At 42.5% G+C, this 18,945-nt stretch overlaps 1 protein-coding gene across 3 annotated transcripts in view; it reads left to right on the top strand.

Moving 5' to 3' along the window:
* MYO1E (myosin IE) overlaps positions 1-18,945 on the top strand; it is a 200,610-nt gene that overhangs the window by 80,312 nt on the left and 101,353 nt on the right. For all 3 annotated transcript variants that reach the window (XM_037004271.2, XM_073211921.1, XM_073211920.1), the window contains exons 2-3: positions 8,600-8,743; positions 16,175-16,264. In XM_037004271.2, coding sequence (XP_036860166.1) covers positions 8,600-8,743; positions 16,175-16,264 — 234 coding nt within the window. The remainder of the gene's footprint in view (positions 1-8,599; positions 8,744-16,174; positions 16,265-18,945) is intronic.

The raw sequence follows: 18,945 nt of genomic DNA, 5'->3' as shown, positions 1-18,945 counted from the left end.
ACAAAATTCAATGAAACTGACTTTACTCTAGTTTGCAGAGGTAGAACAACCACGTCCATTGTTTCCAGACATCTGTTGGATTAGCAAAAGGAATTACATTCCCTGACCTTTGTACTTGAAGTCAGAAGTGATGACAGGGAGGTCCCTGAAGGGAATGATAAATGTGTGACAATGTTGTCAAGCTAGCAGAGCCACAGCTGAAAAGAGGCTGACATCAGTGGTAACTCTTCATCATTTGTTTAATTAAAATATAAACAGAGGCAGAAGTAAATGGGCATTTGTCCTAGAAAAGGATTTTAACTATTTGATTCATTTTATTCTGCAGCTTGAAATGCTCTCATCCTGTTGTTGAGGTTAGCCTGTTTTCCTTACCTGGACGGCAGTTCACAATTCCGGGAAGAATTGTCTTCAGAGGCAGCATCTCTTCCCTTTGATCTCCTGGGCTGGAAGCAGTAGGAAAGCTTTAGAAACCCCTTTCTTCCTTGGGGCCGACTCTGGGCCCTGGGTCCTCGTTTTCCCCTCTGATAGCTGCCACAGTGTGATACACCTAGTTCCGAGTGAGCCCAGGCAGCCTGGAATTCCTTTGTCTGACTGGTACTTAGCATGATCATGTGCCAGGCACTGTCCTGCATGCATGCTGGGGTCATCGCAGGAAACAGATGTGCTCCCAAGGCCAGTTTCATGGCACTGAGCTTTCTCTGACTTGTGCAAGGCCACGTAGAGCCAGACTGCTTACTCTGTGGGCTCCTAGGTGCACAAGAAACCCTACAGAGCAATAATAAAAGTATCTGTTTCTTGGTAGTGTGCAAATAAAATAAGTTGATACATGACAGGTAATAACCATGCAATAAAACAATTGCTATTAACTTTAGGATTATTGCTGTTTCCAACAGCCACTTAAACTTTATTATGAGCAGTAGTAGGTATACAGTGGTGAAACAGGAAGATTGGAGAGATGGACTGCCTGCGTTGGAAGCCCAGTTGTGGAGCTGGGCAAGTTACTTTACTTCTCTGTGCTTCAGCCTGCCTGGTAAGGTTGTGAGGATTAAATAAATTATCCTGTAGAAAATGGCTAGGACAGTGCTGATGCGATGAGAATTCAGTGTTATTTGAGAAGAATAATATTCTCCCAAAGGGGAGAGAGCTTCCATTCTAGATTTCCCAGGGATTGAGTGGGAAGAAGAGAGAACAGTGTGGATGATACTTGTAAGAAGTGCTTCTCTAGAAAGAAGGAATAAATTGCAGGTGCCCAAGGGAAAATTTCCTCTTCAGCCTCAAGATAAGCCCTCACCCCGGGGAATGGAAAAATGTCTCATGTGTGCCTGGGAGGGCTTCCTGAGGAGGTGTCTTGGGACCCCCAGATGGAAAGTGTGGGGGATTTGGAACATGAACACAGAGTAGTTTCTACTTGTAAAACGGAAGTCTAGACTCTCACCTCCTATCTAAAGGGGGATCTGTTTTGACCATGTGATATTTTCCACAGCAGAAAAAAATACGTCTGGGAAATAGAATAGAAGTCGTTTAAATTCTCGATGGCTGGACTTGAAATTGGCAGGAACAGGCCCAAGAGAGAATGGCAGCAGGTCCCCATGCAGGCAGGAATATGGCACCGAGGTGAATGGGAAGATCAGTATGTACAACCCCGCAGTGGGTATTTTAAATCACGTGTCATTATTTTAACACATATCAAAGAAGTAAAACTGACACATCAAACGCGCAGTTCTATGGAGATGATTGTTTAGGATTTAGTCAGATTAAAAAGTACAGTTTATAGAAAAACCTGAAGCATTAGAAGTGGTGGAGCTTGGATACAGAAGTTGTAGAAGTAGCTGAAAAGGACTGGGGTTTAGGAACCCCTGGAACACTGTGTATGTGAATAAAGGTCAGAACACGCTGTAATCCCCGGGGGGAGGGGGGCCATGGACACACCGCACCAGTAGGGGAGGTGTGGGGTGGGGAAACGGGGGAGGGTGGATAGAGGTGGTGAGGGTGAGGTGCCTTCCTGCATCGGATGGTCTTAAAGCTGAAGGATCTTTTAGGTTAAAAGGGGTACAAACCCAAAAGTGCCTTTACAAATTGAAGAGGAAATTCCCTCCCTCTGCGAGCAGCTTGTCAGCCAGGGCACTCACCCTCATCGTATTTGCAATGGGGGTGGGGAGCAACAGCTACAAAAATGTTCATAGAAGAGCATCTGAGACTGGCCAGTCATCAACCTCACCAATAAAGCAGTTCCCGAAGTGACATTAATATGTGGTACAGTGCATCCCGAATAGTCAAAATATTTATAATAGTTTGTATCTTCCATGCTATTAAACAGTGACAATATTTGTAAAATGCATAGAGCAGTGCCTGACTGCTGCTGTTATATGCCATAATTCATCAAGCCTAAGATGGTACTGGTTGTTAAAGAGAAACATCATTGTTTTATTTCCCCCTAAATACTTTAAAGTAAAACTGCAGCCTGTGAAGCTGTGACACAACACTGATTATAAAACTCATCCTAATTTCAGAATGTTAGAATATGAAAAAGAAATGCATCTTAGAATTGATGGAATATGTTAAATGTCTGTTTTTAGCGTCTTAGATTTGAACCATTCCTTGATATAGAAAGTGATCCTTTGGGGAGTGACACTGCTTTTCCTGTTGGGGGCCCATTGTTACATATTTCATTTCACTTTACAGAGTACTGTCACATCTCTTACCTTGTTTGATCGAGTTTTTCTCACTGAAAACAGCTATATGTGTGTGCACATCTAAATATATGCTCAGTAGAAAAATAAAACCATACAGATAATGCTCTTAGAGATAAACAGCATTTTATCAACCACATTTCTATGCAGAGATATCATTGTACATTAATAATATTTCACATGCAACTAAAACAAACTTTGGGTGCGGTACTATCTTGTGACTCGTTTTTACAAATAATCCCTTCCCACCCACCCCTTAGTCTAACCACTGTTGCCGTTTGGTGTGCACCATCCAAACTTTGCACATGATCATGTCATTGTATAAAACCAACTCGACCCCTAGAGGGATTGGGGGTTGGTGTGACTGTCTTACTGGATCTTCACAGTGGCCCCTGGGGGCAGTGTAATGTCAGGAACCTCCTGCTGAGCAGGAATTGAGAGGCTGGAGTGGCTCCCAGAGCTGAGTGATGTTTCCAGACCCTGAGGTTAAGTAACACACAGTTTTGGCTGGGAGGGCTGGACTTAGAGAGCTGCCCGTGACTTATCTGAAATCGAGTTGGTCACAGGTACAGTCATGTGGCCTGAGACAGTCTCAGTTGATGCCTCTTGTTCCAGCTTTATTATTAACAACACTCCCTTCTGCACTCAGAGTGTCTAAGTTTGGATGATAAATTATGTTTGCTGTAGTTGCTTCCAGGAAGGGTGACTCTGGCCAACCCTGACTAAGAAACCACTGGACGTAGTGATCCCGGAGCCAGCGTCTACACCTGCCTTAATGATAGTATTGGAAGTGAGTTGTGGTGTAGCAGAAAGAGCAAAGAGGAAGTCAGAAATCCTAATGACAAGTCTCAGCGCTGGCCCTTTGCATGGGGATTAACTGAGATCATGGATGTGGAACTGTTACACAAATACTGAACTTCTAGTCAGGTCACATATATTTACATGATTGGAGCTAAGGAGCACATCCTCTGTATTCATTGAGCCCCACCCCTGCACCTTGTGTGCAACCCCACAGTGTACTGCCCCAGCCCCAGCCCCTCCCGGCAGAGGCAACTTGGTTATGACTTGGTTATAATCTCAGACCTCACTTTACACATCTGCAAAATAGTGACAAAGGGATTGTAGTAGTCATGTCTTGGAGGTGGTGTGAGAATTAAATGAGGTATGTTAAGTGTCAGGACATACTTACGGGTTCAGTGTGAGTGATGAGTTAGTTCGTTACCCCAAGGACCGTGGGGAATGGGCATGGCTACTGACTGCCCCACCCCCTACTCCTCCAGAAACATTCCTTCCTTGTAGGAATGCCTGCTTCAAACATCTTCACACCACCAAAATAGTGGAGGGTCTGAGTTCCAGGAAGTTGAAATGCATTGCAAGTCCAATGCTGGTTTACTGTGCCTGTCTCGTAAAAGACAAATATTTACGGTCGATTTTTCCATCATATGCTGGAAATAAGTGTTTCATTCCAGTCAAATAGCAGAACTACAAAAGGTAGACTTCCCAGACTGTCAGTTAGAGGATTAACGCCCAACAGACAGTTCTGTTCCTCTCCTGTTAGTTAGTCCTGTTCCTCTCCACTGGAACAGAAAAGTCCCATCAAAAACCAAGCTCAGTTTACCCAATGTCCATCGTTCACAATAAGAATATGGTTAATCAGCCTTTCAGGGTGATACGCTTATAACATCCAGGGGCATTCTAGTCCCAGGTTTTCTGGAAATAAGATCTGCTGTCTTATTGTGCTCATGGATCAGCTAAACATCCCAGACATGATAATATCTTTTTGTCCACATTTCCCAATCTACTTTTCAAACCTAGACACAGCAGGGAACCTATGATTGTCTCGGCTTTGGCACATGGAAAATGCTCGATTGTACTGGCATCATTTCCAACATTTCCATTTATTTTTAAGTTTTACTGACACATGCATATGGTTTTTAAAAAATGTAAACTGTGCAGGGAAGTTTAAAATGGAAAGTAAAAGTCACCCTTCTCCCAAAGCCCCAGCCTTCTCTGCAATAGAGCCCAGTGTATCTTTCAAGAAAATAGTTGTAACACATCTTTTAAAAAATTCAGACAAATGCAGTCATTCTACACTCCATCCACAGAGTGATTGCCCTTTTCATGAAACTGTATCTTGAAGACATTTCCATGTCTGCACAACCAGTTGCCTTTTGTGACTGCATAGCGCTCCTTGGCCGGCTGTGCTGTATTTGGACCAGTCCTTGAACCATGGGTCCAGTTTTTCCCAGCACGAACTTTGCTACAGTGAACAACCTTGCGGTATGCCGTACTTGGTATACCTTGAATAAATTCTAGAAATACGATTGCTAGGTCAACGAGGGTGTGAATTTTATTTTTATTTTCATATTTATTTTATATGTTTTTAAAATTTGTATACTGGTCTGGGTAGCTAAACTTTTGATACCTATTTCCACAGTGTTCTCTAAATACACTGTTCAGTGTACTCTTCTAGAAAAGTGTAAGAATATTTATGATCACCCGTCCCAGTCAGGCCCCGCCCAACACTGGGCATATTGTATGTACACAGCACATTAAATGGCCACCCTTCTGGGGTGTCTGAGGGGCACTGAAGCTGTAGTCACCCAGTACTGGTCTCCTCCTCTCCCCTGGATGAACCAAAGAAGAAAAATGCCCCTTGAGACATTAGGAAGGTGTGTGCCGATGCTCGGCTGGCAGGCAGGGGCTGTTGGGGGGCTCCCCCCGCGGGAGTGAAGACGGGCTTTCAGGAGGGAGCAGTTCCCATCCTGCCCTCACACCAGTTAGGGACGCGCCGCCTTTAAAATCAGAGAATCGTGAGCGGCACTCTTCCAACCCCCGAGGAACTCCTGGGTCTCGGTGCCACCTCCTAAACAAACAGGCCGTTACGTGGACAGGGCGTACCCCACTTTCTAGAGTTTGTGTGTGAATCGTTGCTTTTTAATAAACTCATGTGTCATTAGAAATTAAGCATGGACCCCGGAGCGTCTGCCCTCAATCCTTACTTAAGGGAAAATGTCTCCCGCATAACTTGCAGTAACCGTCGGGCCGAGAGTGAGCCCTCCTTACCGGCGCGGGCGTTCCCGTTCCCGTCCCCATTTCCTGGCCGGCCCCTCGGTAGTGAAACCCTCCTTTGCAGCAGCGCCTCACCCCTAAGAACCGTCGGGTATGAACGTGCCGAGTCCCCCTGCCTGTCTAAACTGTGACCGTTTTGAGTGAGGAACCAAAAAGGAGTTACCCACCCACGAAGAAGCCCGCAGGAGAGAAGGAAGCTGACGCCTGCGGAGGCGACGGCCTGGCCAGCCGGGCCCCCGCCGTCTGAGGAAAACGGTCCCCCTCACGCGGATGCGAAGCCCCCGTCGTCACCCACCGCCTCTGACCCCCGCCCGCGCGCAGCCGGTCCTGGTGGGCGGGAGAGGAGGGGGGCTCCCGGTTACCTGCCCCAGGGATGCAGTTCACGTCCTTGCAGTTGCAGGGCGCTCGTTTGCCGTCGGCTGCACCTTTCAGCCTCTGCTTCCAGCGGCTCGTTTTCGGGCCGAGAGTAACGGCTCATCTCGCTGTCGGTTCCTTATCCTTTTGTGGACAGAGGTCTGGAAGGGACTCCTCAGGGTCCAGGGATATTGAGACCAGAGAATCAGTGAATGTCACAAGAAGCCCTGTTTTTACTGGGGAACAACTGCCATTAGAAGAAGGAGCGGACAGGCAGAATGCATCACTCTCCAGTGAGACAGAAAAGACAGTTGGATTGGACACCAAGACCAACCTGGGGCCCCTTGAGCAGACAGTTTCTGTGGATCAGTGCAAACATGCGCGCTATGCCACAGAGCCAGCCGCTCCATTTCCTGTCATCCGCAGAAGCTAAATAGCAGCTTATTAACAGCCATTCTGTTCTGTTCAACTCTGCTTACATTTTTTTCAAAGAGAAAATAACGTTTTTGGTCTCTTTGAAGTAGGTGGATATTTATTGGGGTTAAAAACAAGCAGATAAATGTACCTCCTGGGGCCCTAGTTTTCTATGCAGAGTAATTTTTGTGGGCTCCCAGAAAGAATAATCAAGCTGGACAAGGAGGGAAGGCGGAGGAGGGAGGAGCCTCCAGCAATCTTCATCTGGTTAGAGGGAGACGGTAGACATTTGATTGAGCTCCGGTGAGTCATGCTGGGCCAGTGCTTTTTCTCTCTGCTTTGCCACAGAGGAAGAAGGAGTGGTGAAGTCTCAGTTATTTTGTGGAACTGATGCTGCATGTGGTTCTGAGAAGGCCAAATATATCACACAGTTTCCCTCTGGGAGGCAGCAAGGGTGGCCAGCCTCCCAGAACCCCTTTCTGGGCTTGAGCCCTCGGCACTGCTATGCTTCTGCGGTAGCCCCTTCCTGGCTCGTGTTTTTGAAGTTGCTTTTCCCAGAGCTTCTTAGAATCGCTCTTATTAAAGTACCTGTGTCTCCTGCAGAGAAAACAATAAACAGTTTTAAAAACTGAAAATCGATTTGGTGTTTATCTTGTTTCCTTCTACCTCTCCTCTCAGAGAACCTCCTAGGATATTTTCTCATCCTCGTTTTGACGTCTGAGTAGGTGGCCTTTCTAGGTACCCTTATTCAGAATTTTTCTCTCCTTTATCCAAGCTCCCCTGAAAAGGGAACTCCCAAGAAGAGGGCAAGAGCCAAATCTTGCTCAGTTCAGTTCAGTGCCTCGCACACTTGTCCAGCATTTGACACATCCAGTAGGATGCACGAAGGGTTGGAAGGGAAGGGACAGTCTTCCAATATCTTATCATGTATTATTTGCCGTTATTTTGTATGTACTAGCCTTGCCCTGGTGAGTGTAGATTATAATGAATATCCTTCCTTGTCTAGTCTTCTCTGGCAAACTCATTCAGATCCACTTCTCTGGGAGGTATTTCTGTCTCTCGGAGGACAAAGTCTCTCCCTGCTCCTGGAACACCATTTTACATGTGTTTACATACTGACCATTGCTGATGCATGAAATGCTTCTGTCAACGTCCAGGTTTCCTTCGATGGGTGGTGGGCTCCCCAAGTGCAATCCTGCCGTGGTGTTCCTATCTGCTCCAACCCCAGGACTTGGCACATAATTGAACACACAGGGGACCGCACTGCAGACATGCCAAATGAAAGGAAGCCTTATAGGCTGCGGGGTGTCCAGAGGCCACCCCTGGTGTTAGGTTGTAAATTCAATAAGCAGACAAGGGCTATAGTTACATCTCCCCAGGAGGCTGTGAGGCCAGATGAGCTCCTGTCCATAGCATCATGTTCTGTGATCATGCTTAGGCTTTCCTGTCCATTTCCTCATTAATGCAGCAGTGGTCAGTCATCAAAAGATAGCTTATCTTTTGAATGTGGAAAGCCAATATTACTTTGACGGTGGTAAGTTTTATGGAGGGAGTATAATTTAGATGTCTTGACATGTTGACAGTGTAACCTAGCCACTGTGTGAAACATATTCTTTCCACTTTTGAGTTTGGTCATTTAATTTGCAAAATAAGTCTAGAAAGTTTCTATTTCATTGCTTATTTTACTGCTAAGTTTTTAACAAAACAGTTAGGTCAGAGGGATTATCAGAGCCATTGATCCCTTTTTGTGCTGTCCTCCAGATACTGTTCAGTGCTTCACATATGTTATTTTGTTTAATCCTTACAGCAGTTTTGTGAAGTGGGTCTTCTCCCGTTTTACAAATGAGAAAAGAGAAGCTTAAGTGACACGGAGAGCTGAGTTAAGTTTTCCCACTTCTTCTAGTCTGTAGGAGGCAAAGCTGAAATTTGAATCCAGATCTATTGATAGCAAAATCTTTGTACATTCTGCTGCATTTGATATGAGGAATATTTGGAAACTTTGTGGCATTTTTTTTTTAATTCCAGGAGAAAATAAACCGTCCTAAAAATTGTGTGTTTTACATTCACAGGGTAGCAAAGGTGCCTACCGGTACCACTGGCAGAGCCACAATGTCAAACACAGCGGCGTAGATGACATGGTCCTGCTCTCCAAGATCACAGAGAATGCCATCGTGGAGAATCTAAAGAAGAGATACATGGACGACTTCATTTTTGTATCCTTTATTGGTATCTTTGGACATTTCTAAGTGAGATGACAATGTCCATGGTAAAAACATGGCTTTATTCCTAGGGCAAGAATAACTGTCTGAAATTCTGAGCCGACCCTATGTGCTCCTGTCATTTCCACCATTTCAGAACATGGTTTTATACTTTTCTGTCTCTTGATTCAGGCTGTGGGAAGGGCAGACAGGAGGCTAAATTACTTTTCTGACATTTCACAAAGTCAAGATGCAGCCAGTATTCATCTATTTCAATCCCTCTCACTGAACCTTTGACGTGCTTGGCCAGGCGCATGGCACCTAAAACCCTGCTGCTCCTATGGAAAGTCCTTGTCCGCAGAGTTGTGTTAATAGTACTTGCTAATTGCAAAGCAGCGACAGTGAAGACCAGACTTCCAAGGGTTAAGGGAAATTGCCTCGTGCACGTAACACACAACTTGGCCAGTTTTTCTGCATCCTTATGTTTACTGAAGGAAACAGGAGAGGTGGTGATCAACTATTGAAAATGCCTGACATTCTTGAGTTGTTCTTTATGTGTCAATTTTAGCTTGCCAGATGCAAGTTTTTATGGGGCTTTAAAAAATTCAGAATGGAAATTTGATTCAAATGTGTGTTGACTTCATTATAAACAGAGAACTGCGATATTTGCTTAAGTTCCCACAGGATTCAGTTTTGTCTGGTACAACTGCATAAAGATCTTTCAGTGGAATTATTGTAGAGTCAGTCATAGACATGCAAAGATCAGTGAAAATCTGTATAATAGTATCACAAAGGTTCACTTTATGGTGTGACCGTTAAAGGTGGTCATATATTTTATTTATTTAAAGTAAATACATTTTATTTCAGATTTTGATAATTATAAATTATCATAAAATGTAGACTTTCTAATAAATGTATTTTAGATTTTAACCCCCAAAGCTTGGGGAGGTATAGTTTTCACATGAGAAGCTGCTGCTTGTTATTTATACCACTCATTTGACTATTAGTTAAAAGCACTCATACCTATTGCAACAATACTTTTGCAGGGACTGTCTATCCCATCATTGATGATGGGGGAGTTCAGCTCACCAGATGTTTATCCATCAGCACTAATCACAACATTATTTTAAAGCCCTTGGTGGTTCTGTCCAAGACTATGCTGTTTTTTTTATTTACCATAGGAAATTATACCAAATATCTGGGTAGTTAAGTCTCTAAGCACCCCCGCTTTTAGGTGTTAACAGTTGTATGTGGATTTGTTAGCTATGTTATAATAGCCTCTTGATTAGGGGTGTGCAGACAAAACCCTACCCACTGCCTGTCTTATCATAATGGTTTTTACTGGAGCATAACCATGCTCATTTGCTTAGTTTTATCGTCTACGGCCACCTTCATGCTAAAAAAGGCAGAGGTGAGTAGTTGCCACAGACCATATGACCTGTAAAGCCTAAAATAATTACTATCTGGCCCTTCATAGAAAAAATACTTGCTGACTTCTAGACTCCTGTGTAGAGCTACTTTAATGTAATTGGACAGAAGTAGTTGAACTCAGCTGCAAGTTTTTATTTGATCGAAACAATTGAAATGGGCTCACTTGATCTGGGCTTATCATCATCAAAATACTTGAATCACTTTTATGTGCAAGATTCATGGCACATGGAAACTGGCAAGTGATAGACTAGAGAGTTGGGTACAGGGTGTGGATCTGGACACAGGCCTGGCTTAAAACTTTTTTCTGCCTGGGCTTGGTAACCATACACAAGCGTTGTGATCTCTGTACCTTGATTTCCTTACCTCTAAAAAGGGAACAATAAGATCTCCCACATGAGGCTGTTACAGGGTAAAATCAAATAACGAAGGCAGTAAGTATACAGTTAACATTAGTTACTGCTATCATACATTAAGGCAAGTGTATAAATTCTTCTCATATTTCTGAGTCATGTTCCAAAAATTCAACTGCAAAGTTGCTTACTGGACATGCAAATGCTTTTTACCATAGAAACGGTTTTAAAGGAAGGATTGGTTTATTGATGAGCCTTTAAAGGGCTAACTTCCACTGAATGTAGTTGAACAAATTATTTATTGGAATGTTCATAGAACGTGGGCTCAACTTATTAATTATTTACATAGGAAACGCAGGTTTAAATAAGCTGGGTAAGAAAAGGAAAAAAAAATTATGTCAGTGATTAGTAGCAGCCAGTCCATCATCAACCCAGACAGACTCACTTTTCCCCATAAAGATCATTTATCCCTGAAACACCAGAAACTCCTCGAGGTTGGGAACTGTGTCTTACATACCTTCTTTTAAAAAAATGCTTAAAGCAATACATGTTCATTTAACATGATTTATAAAGTGCAGTCAGCCTTGAGAAAAACACTAAAATTACCTGGAACCCCACCATAACCATCATAACCTCTTGGTGAGTGTTTTTCAGTTTAACCCCTTATAGACATGCATGTTTTTATGTATCTATGCACTTTTTAAATTTGAACAAATACACAAAAGAAGCCATCAGTGTTGCATCATGAATTTCTTTCTTGCCTGCATAATTCTTGGCATGGTACATTAAGTGTTCATTGAAAATCTGTTGACTATCACAACTTACTTTTATTATTCAGACAGCAGAATTTTTAAGTGACTCAAACAGAGGGGGCTGATTACAAGCCTGTGAATTGATGCCTTTGAATCAATGACTGACTTATCATGTGTTCTACCAAGGAAATGAGTTAGTTGACCACTAATGACTTCGTGTTTTAGAAATCTCTACCCACTCAATATATGAGAAAGTCAGCATCAGTGTGTTTTCTGTCAATAGCACAGAGCAGCTTTGAGAAAGCTTGCTGGCTCTGTAGGATGTTTATGAGATAGTACCAAGGGTCTAACTGCAAACCTTTTCCTCTGATAAATGATAAAAAGCCTCCTTTATCTGTTGCAATGCTAAAGGAATATTGTGACAGAGTAGCACTATCTTAAATAGTAGGGCTTTTCCCCTCTCTCTTCTAAACTTAATAATTAGGCAAGAAGAGATTCGATTTCATATTAAGTCATAAAATTGTTCATTTTACCTCTTCTACATCTCATGCCAGCACAATGTTTTATATTAAAGGTCAGCCTTTGGAACAATTAGCTGTTAGTGCATCAGCCTGAATGCACATTTCTTTGTTATACATCAGAAAAAAATATATATTTATAAAATGCTAACATTGTGACCAGTAAAAATCCTTATTTTTCAGTTGTTAATCCTAAAACAAGGAAGGTTTAATTTACCATTCATTTTTCCAGAATTTTGCCACACATCTCAAAAATATATGAGGAAAACATTGCAGTATTTGCTCTTGTGCTTGGCGAGACAGCACATATAGCCACTTGGCTGACAGAAACAGTTCCTGTGCAAAGCACTCCACTCACTTGGTCCAACTTTCTCCAAACTTGTTTTTAACTCAAAGATCACACTCGAGTGTGTTTGGCATTTTCAGCCCTTGAGTTAGTTAAGACTTCTGTGCCAGACCAATCGGAGCCCCAGGCAACGCATTTGTGAGGGAGGTTTGGCCCTGGCAGGCAGTTCACAGGGAGGGGGCAGTGCCCTGCAGGGATACGGGTGTGGGTCTTGTGGGTCTAGCTAGAGGCTGAGGTTCTAGCTTCACTGTTCTCCATGTGTGTGACTTTAGGCAAGTAACCTCAGCTCCGTGCCCCTACTCAGTGATAAATCCAGGGAAGTGACTAGGTCAGTGTGGGTGGTTTGGGGGAATAAACTGGCTGTTGAAATGTTGTTTTTTAAAGTTACACTCATAGCTGACCTAATAAGACCATTAAAAACAAACTTACAGAACCTGTACTTCCATCACATTTCATAAAAGGAAGAATATTTTAACACTCAAAAAGTGGAAAGGAGATAATTAAGAATAAAGGACCATCTTTATATTGAGTAAACTACACTTTGTGAAAAAGGGCATCACTTCTCTTTTTGAAATTCTTGCATCAGGTCAATGAAAACTCAAATCTACAACAAACATTTGGGAAACAATCAGTTAAAGATCTCTTGGTTCCCTTTTGTCTCAGATGTCCTATTAAATAAGATGGCCTTTATTTGCACTTTTCCTTTTTTTTTTGTATTATTGCCTTGTATCTCCATACATTTTGAACAGTGACCTTGCCGCACCTTTACAGGCAGATACCAAATGGGTAGAGACAATGCTCTAAACAGCTGTTTCCAAAGGAACACCTGAATTATGCAGTAGGGAGTGGGCATGAGCATTTGAATTACCTGGAGAATGACCCAACCCAGCTGGAGACCTGTGCTCTTAGGGAAGTGGCTGGGGTCTCTGCACATCAGCCAGGTAGGGAAAAGGGGCAGTTAGATAAACAATTAGGTCAAACTCACCCCAAATATGCATGTTTCCTTTAAATGTCAAATTATTTTGTCTCAGTGCTTCTGAGTTAGGGAGGTTTGTATGTACTTATAGTAGATGTGAGCTACATTATCTATTTCAAACCACACTGTTTTTCAGGAATCCACCCAAATAATATTGCCCTGATGAGACCCTTCTGTGAAATTTAGGGAACAGCTACAGTTTTCTCTCTTCTAAGCCAAGTCATTGATTGAGGATTCATGTAGGGTAGTCTGAAAGAGCTTTGTTTTTCCTGAGTGTCTCCTTACCAGGTCCTTACCAAAATTTATATAGACCACACAGTGAAAGTCAAGACTTTACAAGATGTCTTGCACATAGTAGATTATTAGTATTAAGAAAAAATTAGTATTACTGTAGGAGCTTTTAGTGCAACCCAGTCCATATTTATTGGATAACCAAGGGGGGAGGTGATAATCTTCAGCTCATGTCCTCAGGCAGGTCTTTTATTCTTTTTTTTTTCTGGGGGGGTTATCATTAATCTACAATTACATGAGGAACATTATGTTTATTAGACTCCCCCATCACCAAGTGCCCCCCACATACCCCATTACAGTCACTGTCCAGGTCTTTTATTCTTGTATATTCTTTGTAGGCAGCGATGGATTTGTCTAGAACAGGTGGCATTCACATTATTCCCTTTACAACTAAGGGCAGAAACACCCTGGCCCAAGTTTGTTTTTACCTGGAGATAAATGTAGATAGACCCAGACAACCTCCTCTTCTGAAACATGAATGAATGGAACACTGCTGTGTTGCATTTCTTGAAAACTTTATTTACTGTAAGAATTACTCTATTTTTTAGCATGAGAATCAGAACTTCATTCAGTTTTGATTTGGTCCCTACTGTGTGGAAAGGATACTAAAAAAAAAGAATCAAGGGATATGGGGTTTTGAGTATTCAAAGAATCACAGAATCTAAGTTACAAGAGACCATGGAGTTCCTTAGGGAACCCCTCCTCCATCCTGCATTAGATCCTTGCACGGCTGACTTAAGAGTGACAGATAAAATACAGGACATATGGTTAAATTTGAATTTCAGATAAACAACAAACAACTTTTAGTCTAAGTTATGTCCCATATATTGCTTGGGGCATACTTAATATATTTACAGAATTGTTTGTTTCCCTGAAATTCAAATTTAACTGGGTAGTTTGTATTTTACATGCCAAATCTAGCCACTCTACCGATCATAATAGTGGCAATAATTACAGCTGCTAATCTTAGATATTACAGCTTCTTGATCCGGAGTATGGACTCTACACCCAGACTGCCTGGGTTTGAATCATTTACTGGTTGTGACTTTGAGCAAGTTTTAAAAATTTCTCTATGCCTCAGTTTCCTCATAGGAAAATAGCATTGAAAGAGTCACATTGTTTTCATTAGGAGCTTAGATTAGCACCATGTAAACATGTATGTGTTCAATCAGTGTTATTTTTATTATTAATACTTACTGAGTCTTGGCTACGTTATCATGGGCATTTCTTATCTGCTTAGTAATTTTAATAATAAACTGATCTGTTCTAAATTTTGCCTCAGAAAAAGCAGGCCACTCATCTATCACGGGCCTCGTCTAACTTTGCCACCTGGGGCTGCATTTGCTCTGGCCCTTCTTCCACGCTCTGGAGACGTTCCGTTGTGATGCACCATCTTCTTCGAATTCACTCTTGGTGGCCACAGACCGGCCCCAGGCTAGCACGGGGTGCCCTTGGGTGTGCTCTTCAAACGAGCCTATCTTCTCCACTGCCACTTCCTGTCTCGAGGTTGTTCTGGTCATTGAAAAAGGAAGCAGAATTGCAGCTAACTCACACTACAGTCTTACCTTTGTGTATAACCACTAACTTTTAAGTATTTACCCGTCCCACACATGGCTCATGTGTATTGAGTCATCACTCCAAAACTATCTCTGAGGTGTTAACATGTGACAAATGTGGGCCTTGAAGTACATGAATTAAGGAAATCTCATCTACTATGTGCTGGGCACTGTGCTGTTCTTTTTATACTGTTTATTTCATCTAGTTTTCATAGCAAGCCTATCAAGTAGGTCCTGTTTTACACCATCATCCATTAACCGCAGCTTAGATGTGTGACTTGTCCAAGGTCGAACAGAGCTCGGTTTGGGGAGCTAGGCAGTCTGACTGGATACCTGTGCTGTCTGAACACCTGAGTCCTAACACATACATATATAAATGGCCCCATGGGGGAAGGAAATCTCACAGCTTTACACATTAAATGGCAAAATGTCTAAACATTTTGAACATTGATTAAAAGAAACATTTTGAGTATGTCAGTAGTTTTGGTTTGTTTTAAATGATTTATTTCCCTCCATGAAGATAGGGAGTTTTATCTATTCTATTTTATTCACTGCTGTATCCCCAGCATCTAAAACAGTGCCTGGCATGTCTGTAGACAGCCATTTCAAAATAGTTGATTATTGAATGAATGAATGGAAATATTTTTATGTTTAATAACACTTCATTGATTTCGGCCCATTAAAATGTGTTGTATAAAAATAGTTAAGACTCAGTATGAACACTTTCTGTTCTGAGAAGTCTTCTTGAATTCCCCATGCAGAAATAACACCTTCTTCCCCTAAGCTCCATATCCCTGTATTTGTTTATTTAAATGAAGAAACGAATAGATTTTTACTATGTAAGAGATACGACAGTTCCAAGGAAAAAATAGTATCATCTGAGAAGGGAAATGGTAGCTGCTCTTCTCACTCCTTGGTCATTTCTGTTTTGTTCTTTTCCTAGCCATGCATGTCACCAGTCTTGAAAGAATGTGCTTCAATTCATTAAAAATAATGATTCCTTTTTATAGAACCTTGGTAATTAAGTTCATTACTCTTCCTGGACAGTAACAAACCCTGAGCTAGTTGGTAATTGCTTTTGTCTTTATTTGCAATCTTTTAGAAAACATGAACATGAGCCTTTCTTTTGGACAATCATTATGAATGCTTGGTGACATCTGGTTACTTAATTTAGGAAATGGGTAGCTGTGATATAAATGATGGACCTTAACTAGATATAAATTCAGACATACATAGGATCTGTATTAATCTCAGTCAACCCATTCAAGCAGATGCCGTATTTTGGGGAAAAGGAAATCGAAATGTACCAGGGAGCGGTAAGTCACACGCTATGTAAATTACTGTAGTATTGAGGGGATTTTATGATGCATGGGTAATTTTTCTTGAAGTTGGCAATACATTTACATTTTCATATTGTGAATTATTTATTGGGGAAGCTCAGGGAAGTAACATCGTTTGCTTTTTAATGATGTGCTGCTCTTTATAGAGTATAGAGGACTATCTAATATTTGAACATTACATACAAAATTCGTTGAACAGGATGTAGAACCTAGAGCTTGGGGAATCTTCCTTCTTCCATACCTGCCACAAAATCCTAAGGACTGAAAAATCAGTAATGAGTAAAAAATAAATAGAGCGAGGAGACCCATTCTCTCCGAATCAGAACCTTATTTACGCTGCGGCTATGACTAGAACATGAAAAATGAATCTTTATTACTTCATTGGTTAATGTGACTCTATGCAGACCCAGCTCCATAGCCATTTCAGTTGTGTGATCAAACTAGAAACTGTCGTCCTAATTAATCTATTTTGTTACGTGCCTCATCGCTTCCCCAGGCCTCCCCGTCCCTGCATCTTTTTCCTTCCCTCTTTCCCTTGCAGCAGGAGTACAAGGGCGTCCATTAATCCTGACCCCTGGAAAACAAACAAAAGAGAGCCCACACAGATTCATCAGCTGAAGTGGAAGGCAATTTACCCAGAGCGAGAGCCCACCCCATTGTTGCCAGATGAATGGTGCTGGTAGCTGGAGCCGAAGGAGGCTGCCACGCGAAAGACCTTTGATAATGCTGCCTTTATGGGAGCCCAGCACAAGGGAAACACTGTCGGCAGAGGCTGGGCCCTGCCCTGGTGCCTTGATCAGCGGGGCCCCGGGGCAGCCAGTGCGGAGCGGGCTCCGTGTCCTCTGACAGCCAGGGCGGTGTGGGTGGAAGTGCTGTGCATTCGGGTTGTTTCTCTTCTGTTCTCTGAGAAGCGTAGCTACATGCATCCCTGTTAGACCATTCATCTTTTGAAGAGTTCTCTTTAAAGGAATGCCCTAGAATTTTAAAAGATACGTTTATTTTGAACTGCTAAAGTCGGTGTTTTTTAAGCAGGTACTATGTTAACACTTGCAACAATAATATAAGGGCCCTGGATGCTGGCTGTGTATTACTGTCCAACCCCATTTCACAGATGATGAAACTGAGGCTCAGGGAGGGGTAATCCTTGAATCTATTTTGGAGCTAGGAGTTGATGCCAGCTCTTCATGACTCAAGGTTTTCAGATAAGGGAAGAATCAAGTAGAGGAAATGCCTATCCTGCCATTCTTATAGGTAGCTGAGAGGTCCCATGAGACCATCAGTGGAAAACCAATTTGAAAAATGCAGCCACATGCAGAGGTCAAGTATAACTACTAGTCAAGCAGCCTTGAAGCCTTTTTGGGCAATCACTTGCCCACACCTTTTCCTTCACCACCCACAGCTTTCTCTCCATTCCATTTCCTTCCATTTTCCACCCTCTTTGCTTTCTTAGAATCTTCTGTTTCCCTGTTTTCAAAGAGCTGTTCAAAATAGTCCTGCTCAGCTGTATCCTGAGGTCCCTCCACAGATCCCCTTCTGACCATAAGGCGAAGGAAGGGGGCACGTACCATTCTGGTCTCCCTACATACAGAGGGATTCAGTCGGCCAGTCCCAGAAACAGCCTTGACCCTCACTGAGCATACCCTTGGGAGCTCCCTGCTCACGACATGTGGGGAGCTGTGGGCACCAGAGACACCAGTGCCAAATCTGTGTGCAGGCATCAAAACGCCCTCTCATTTTCCACCTCCCACCACTCAGATTTGCCAGAGCTTGTAGCCAGTGGCAGGGTGTGGGCTGGGCCCCTTTTTCTACAGTGAGTCAATACTTAATAAGGCTCACAGCTGGATTGAGTAAATCATGCTTTACATTTGCATATTACCCTACCTTTCCAAATGACTTTCCTATCCATCATCTCAGTTACCTTCGGGGTTTGAGCCTAGACATTATTATCACTACTTTAAACATGGGGAGCAGTGAAGGGAAAGAATCTAAATGTCTTCTCATCCTGGATCTGCCATTCTTTTCACTCTTTTATGTTCAACAGCCTTAAATTTAAGGAGTGTTCTTTCTCCAGCTTTATGCCACATGAAGTATTTATCTTTTTAGTAATTTTTGAAGGAGGGATGGAGGTGGGTGCCAAGAAATTGAAGCAAGCAGGGCTGAAGTTGTCCTGACACAGTGTATTTATTTATTGGTGAATTTGTATTTATGCATAGCTAACATATCCCGTAAGGCTAAAGCACAAATCCAGGAGAATGTCTTGGTGTGGTAGGATTTTTTTTTCCCTATTGAGATGAAACAAACTGGTCAAACCAGTTTATCCCTTAAAAGAACCACACCTGCTGCCCTCTTCTTATGGGAAGTTTTTAGGTTTTCTTCTAATTCATAAATAATTTCCTCTGGGGCCCCAGAATCTCCAACTTGCCTCTTAGAAAAAAAAAATGTAGGAATTTAGGGTTCTAGTACAAGTCAGATCTGGGTGTTTTAGTAGACCTCTCTTAAGACCTGTTGCCCAAATGTCTTCAGAAACATTTCGAAATGGAATGCTGACTACAAAGTATGTTTGGGTGGAAGGGTGTGGTGTTGGAGTATCAGAAGACATGGGTCATGTCTGCAGGCTGACTCACACATGGGTCTGGAGAGGAGTGCTTCCAAATTCC

This window comes from Manis javanica, chromosome 8, assembly GCF_040802235.1.
Source record: "Manis javanica isolate MJ-LG chromosome 8, MJ_LKY, whole genome shotgun sequence".
NCBI classification, from domain to species: Eukaryota; Metazoa; Chordata; class Mammalia; order Pholidota; family Manidae; genus Manis; species Manis javanica.
Note: the sequence above shows the minus strand (reverse complement) of the source record. Positions and strands in the feature narration are given on the sequence as shown.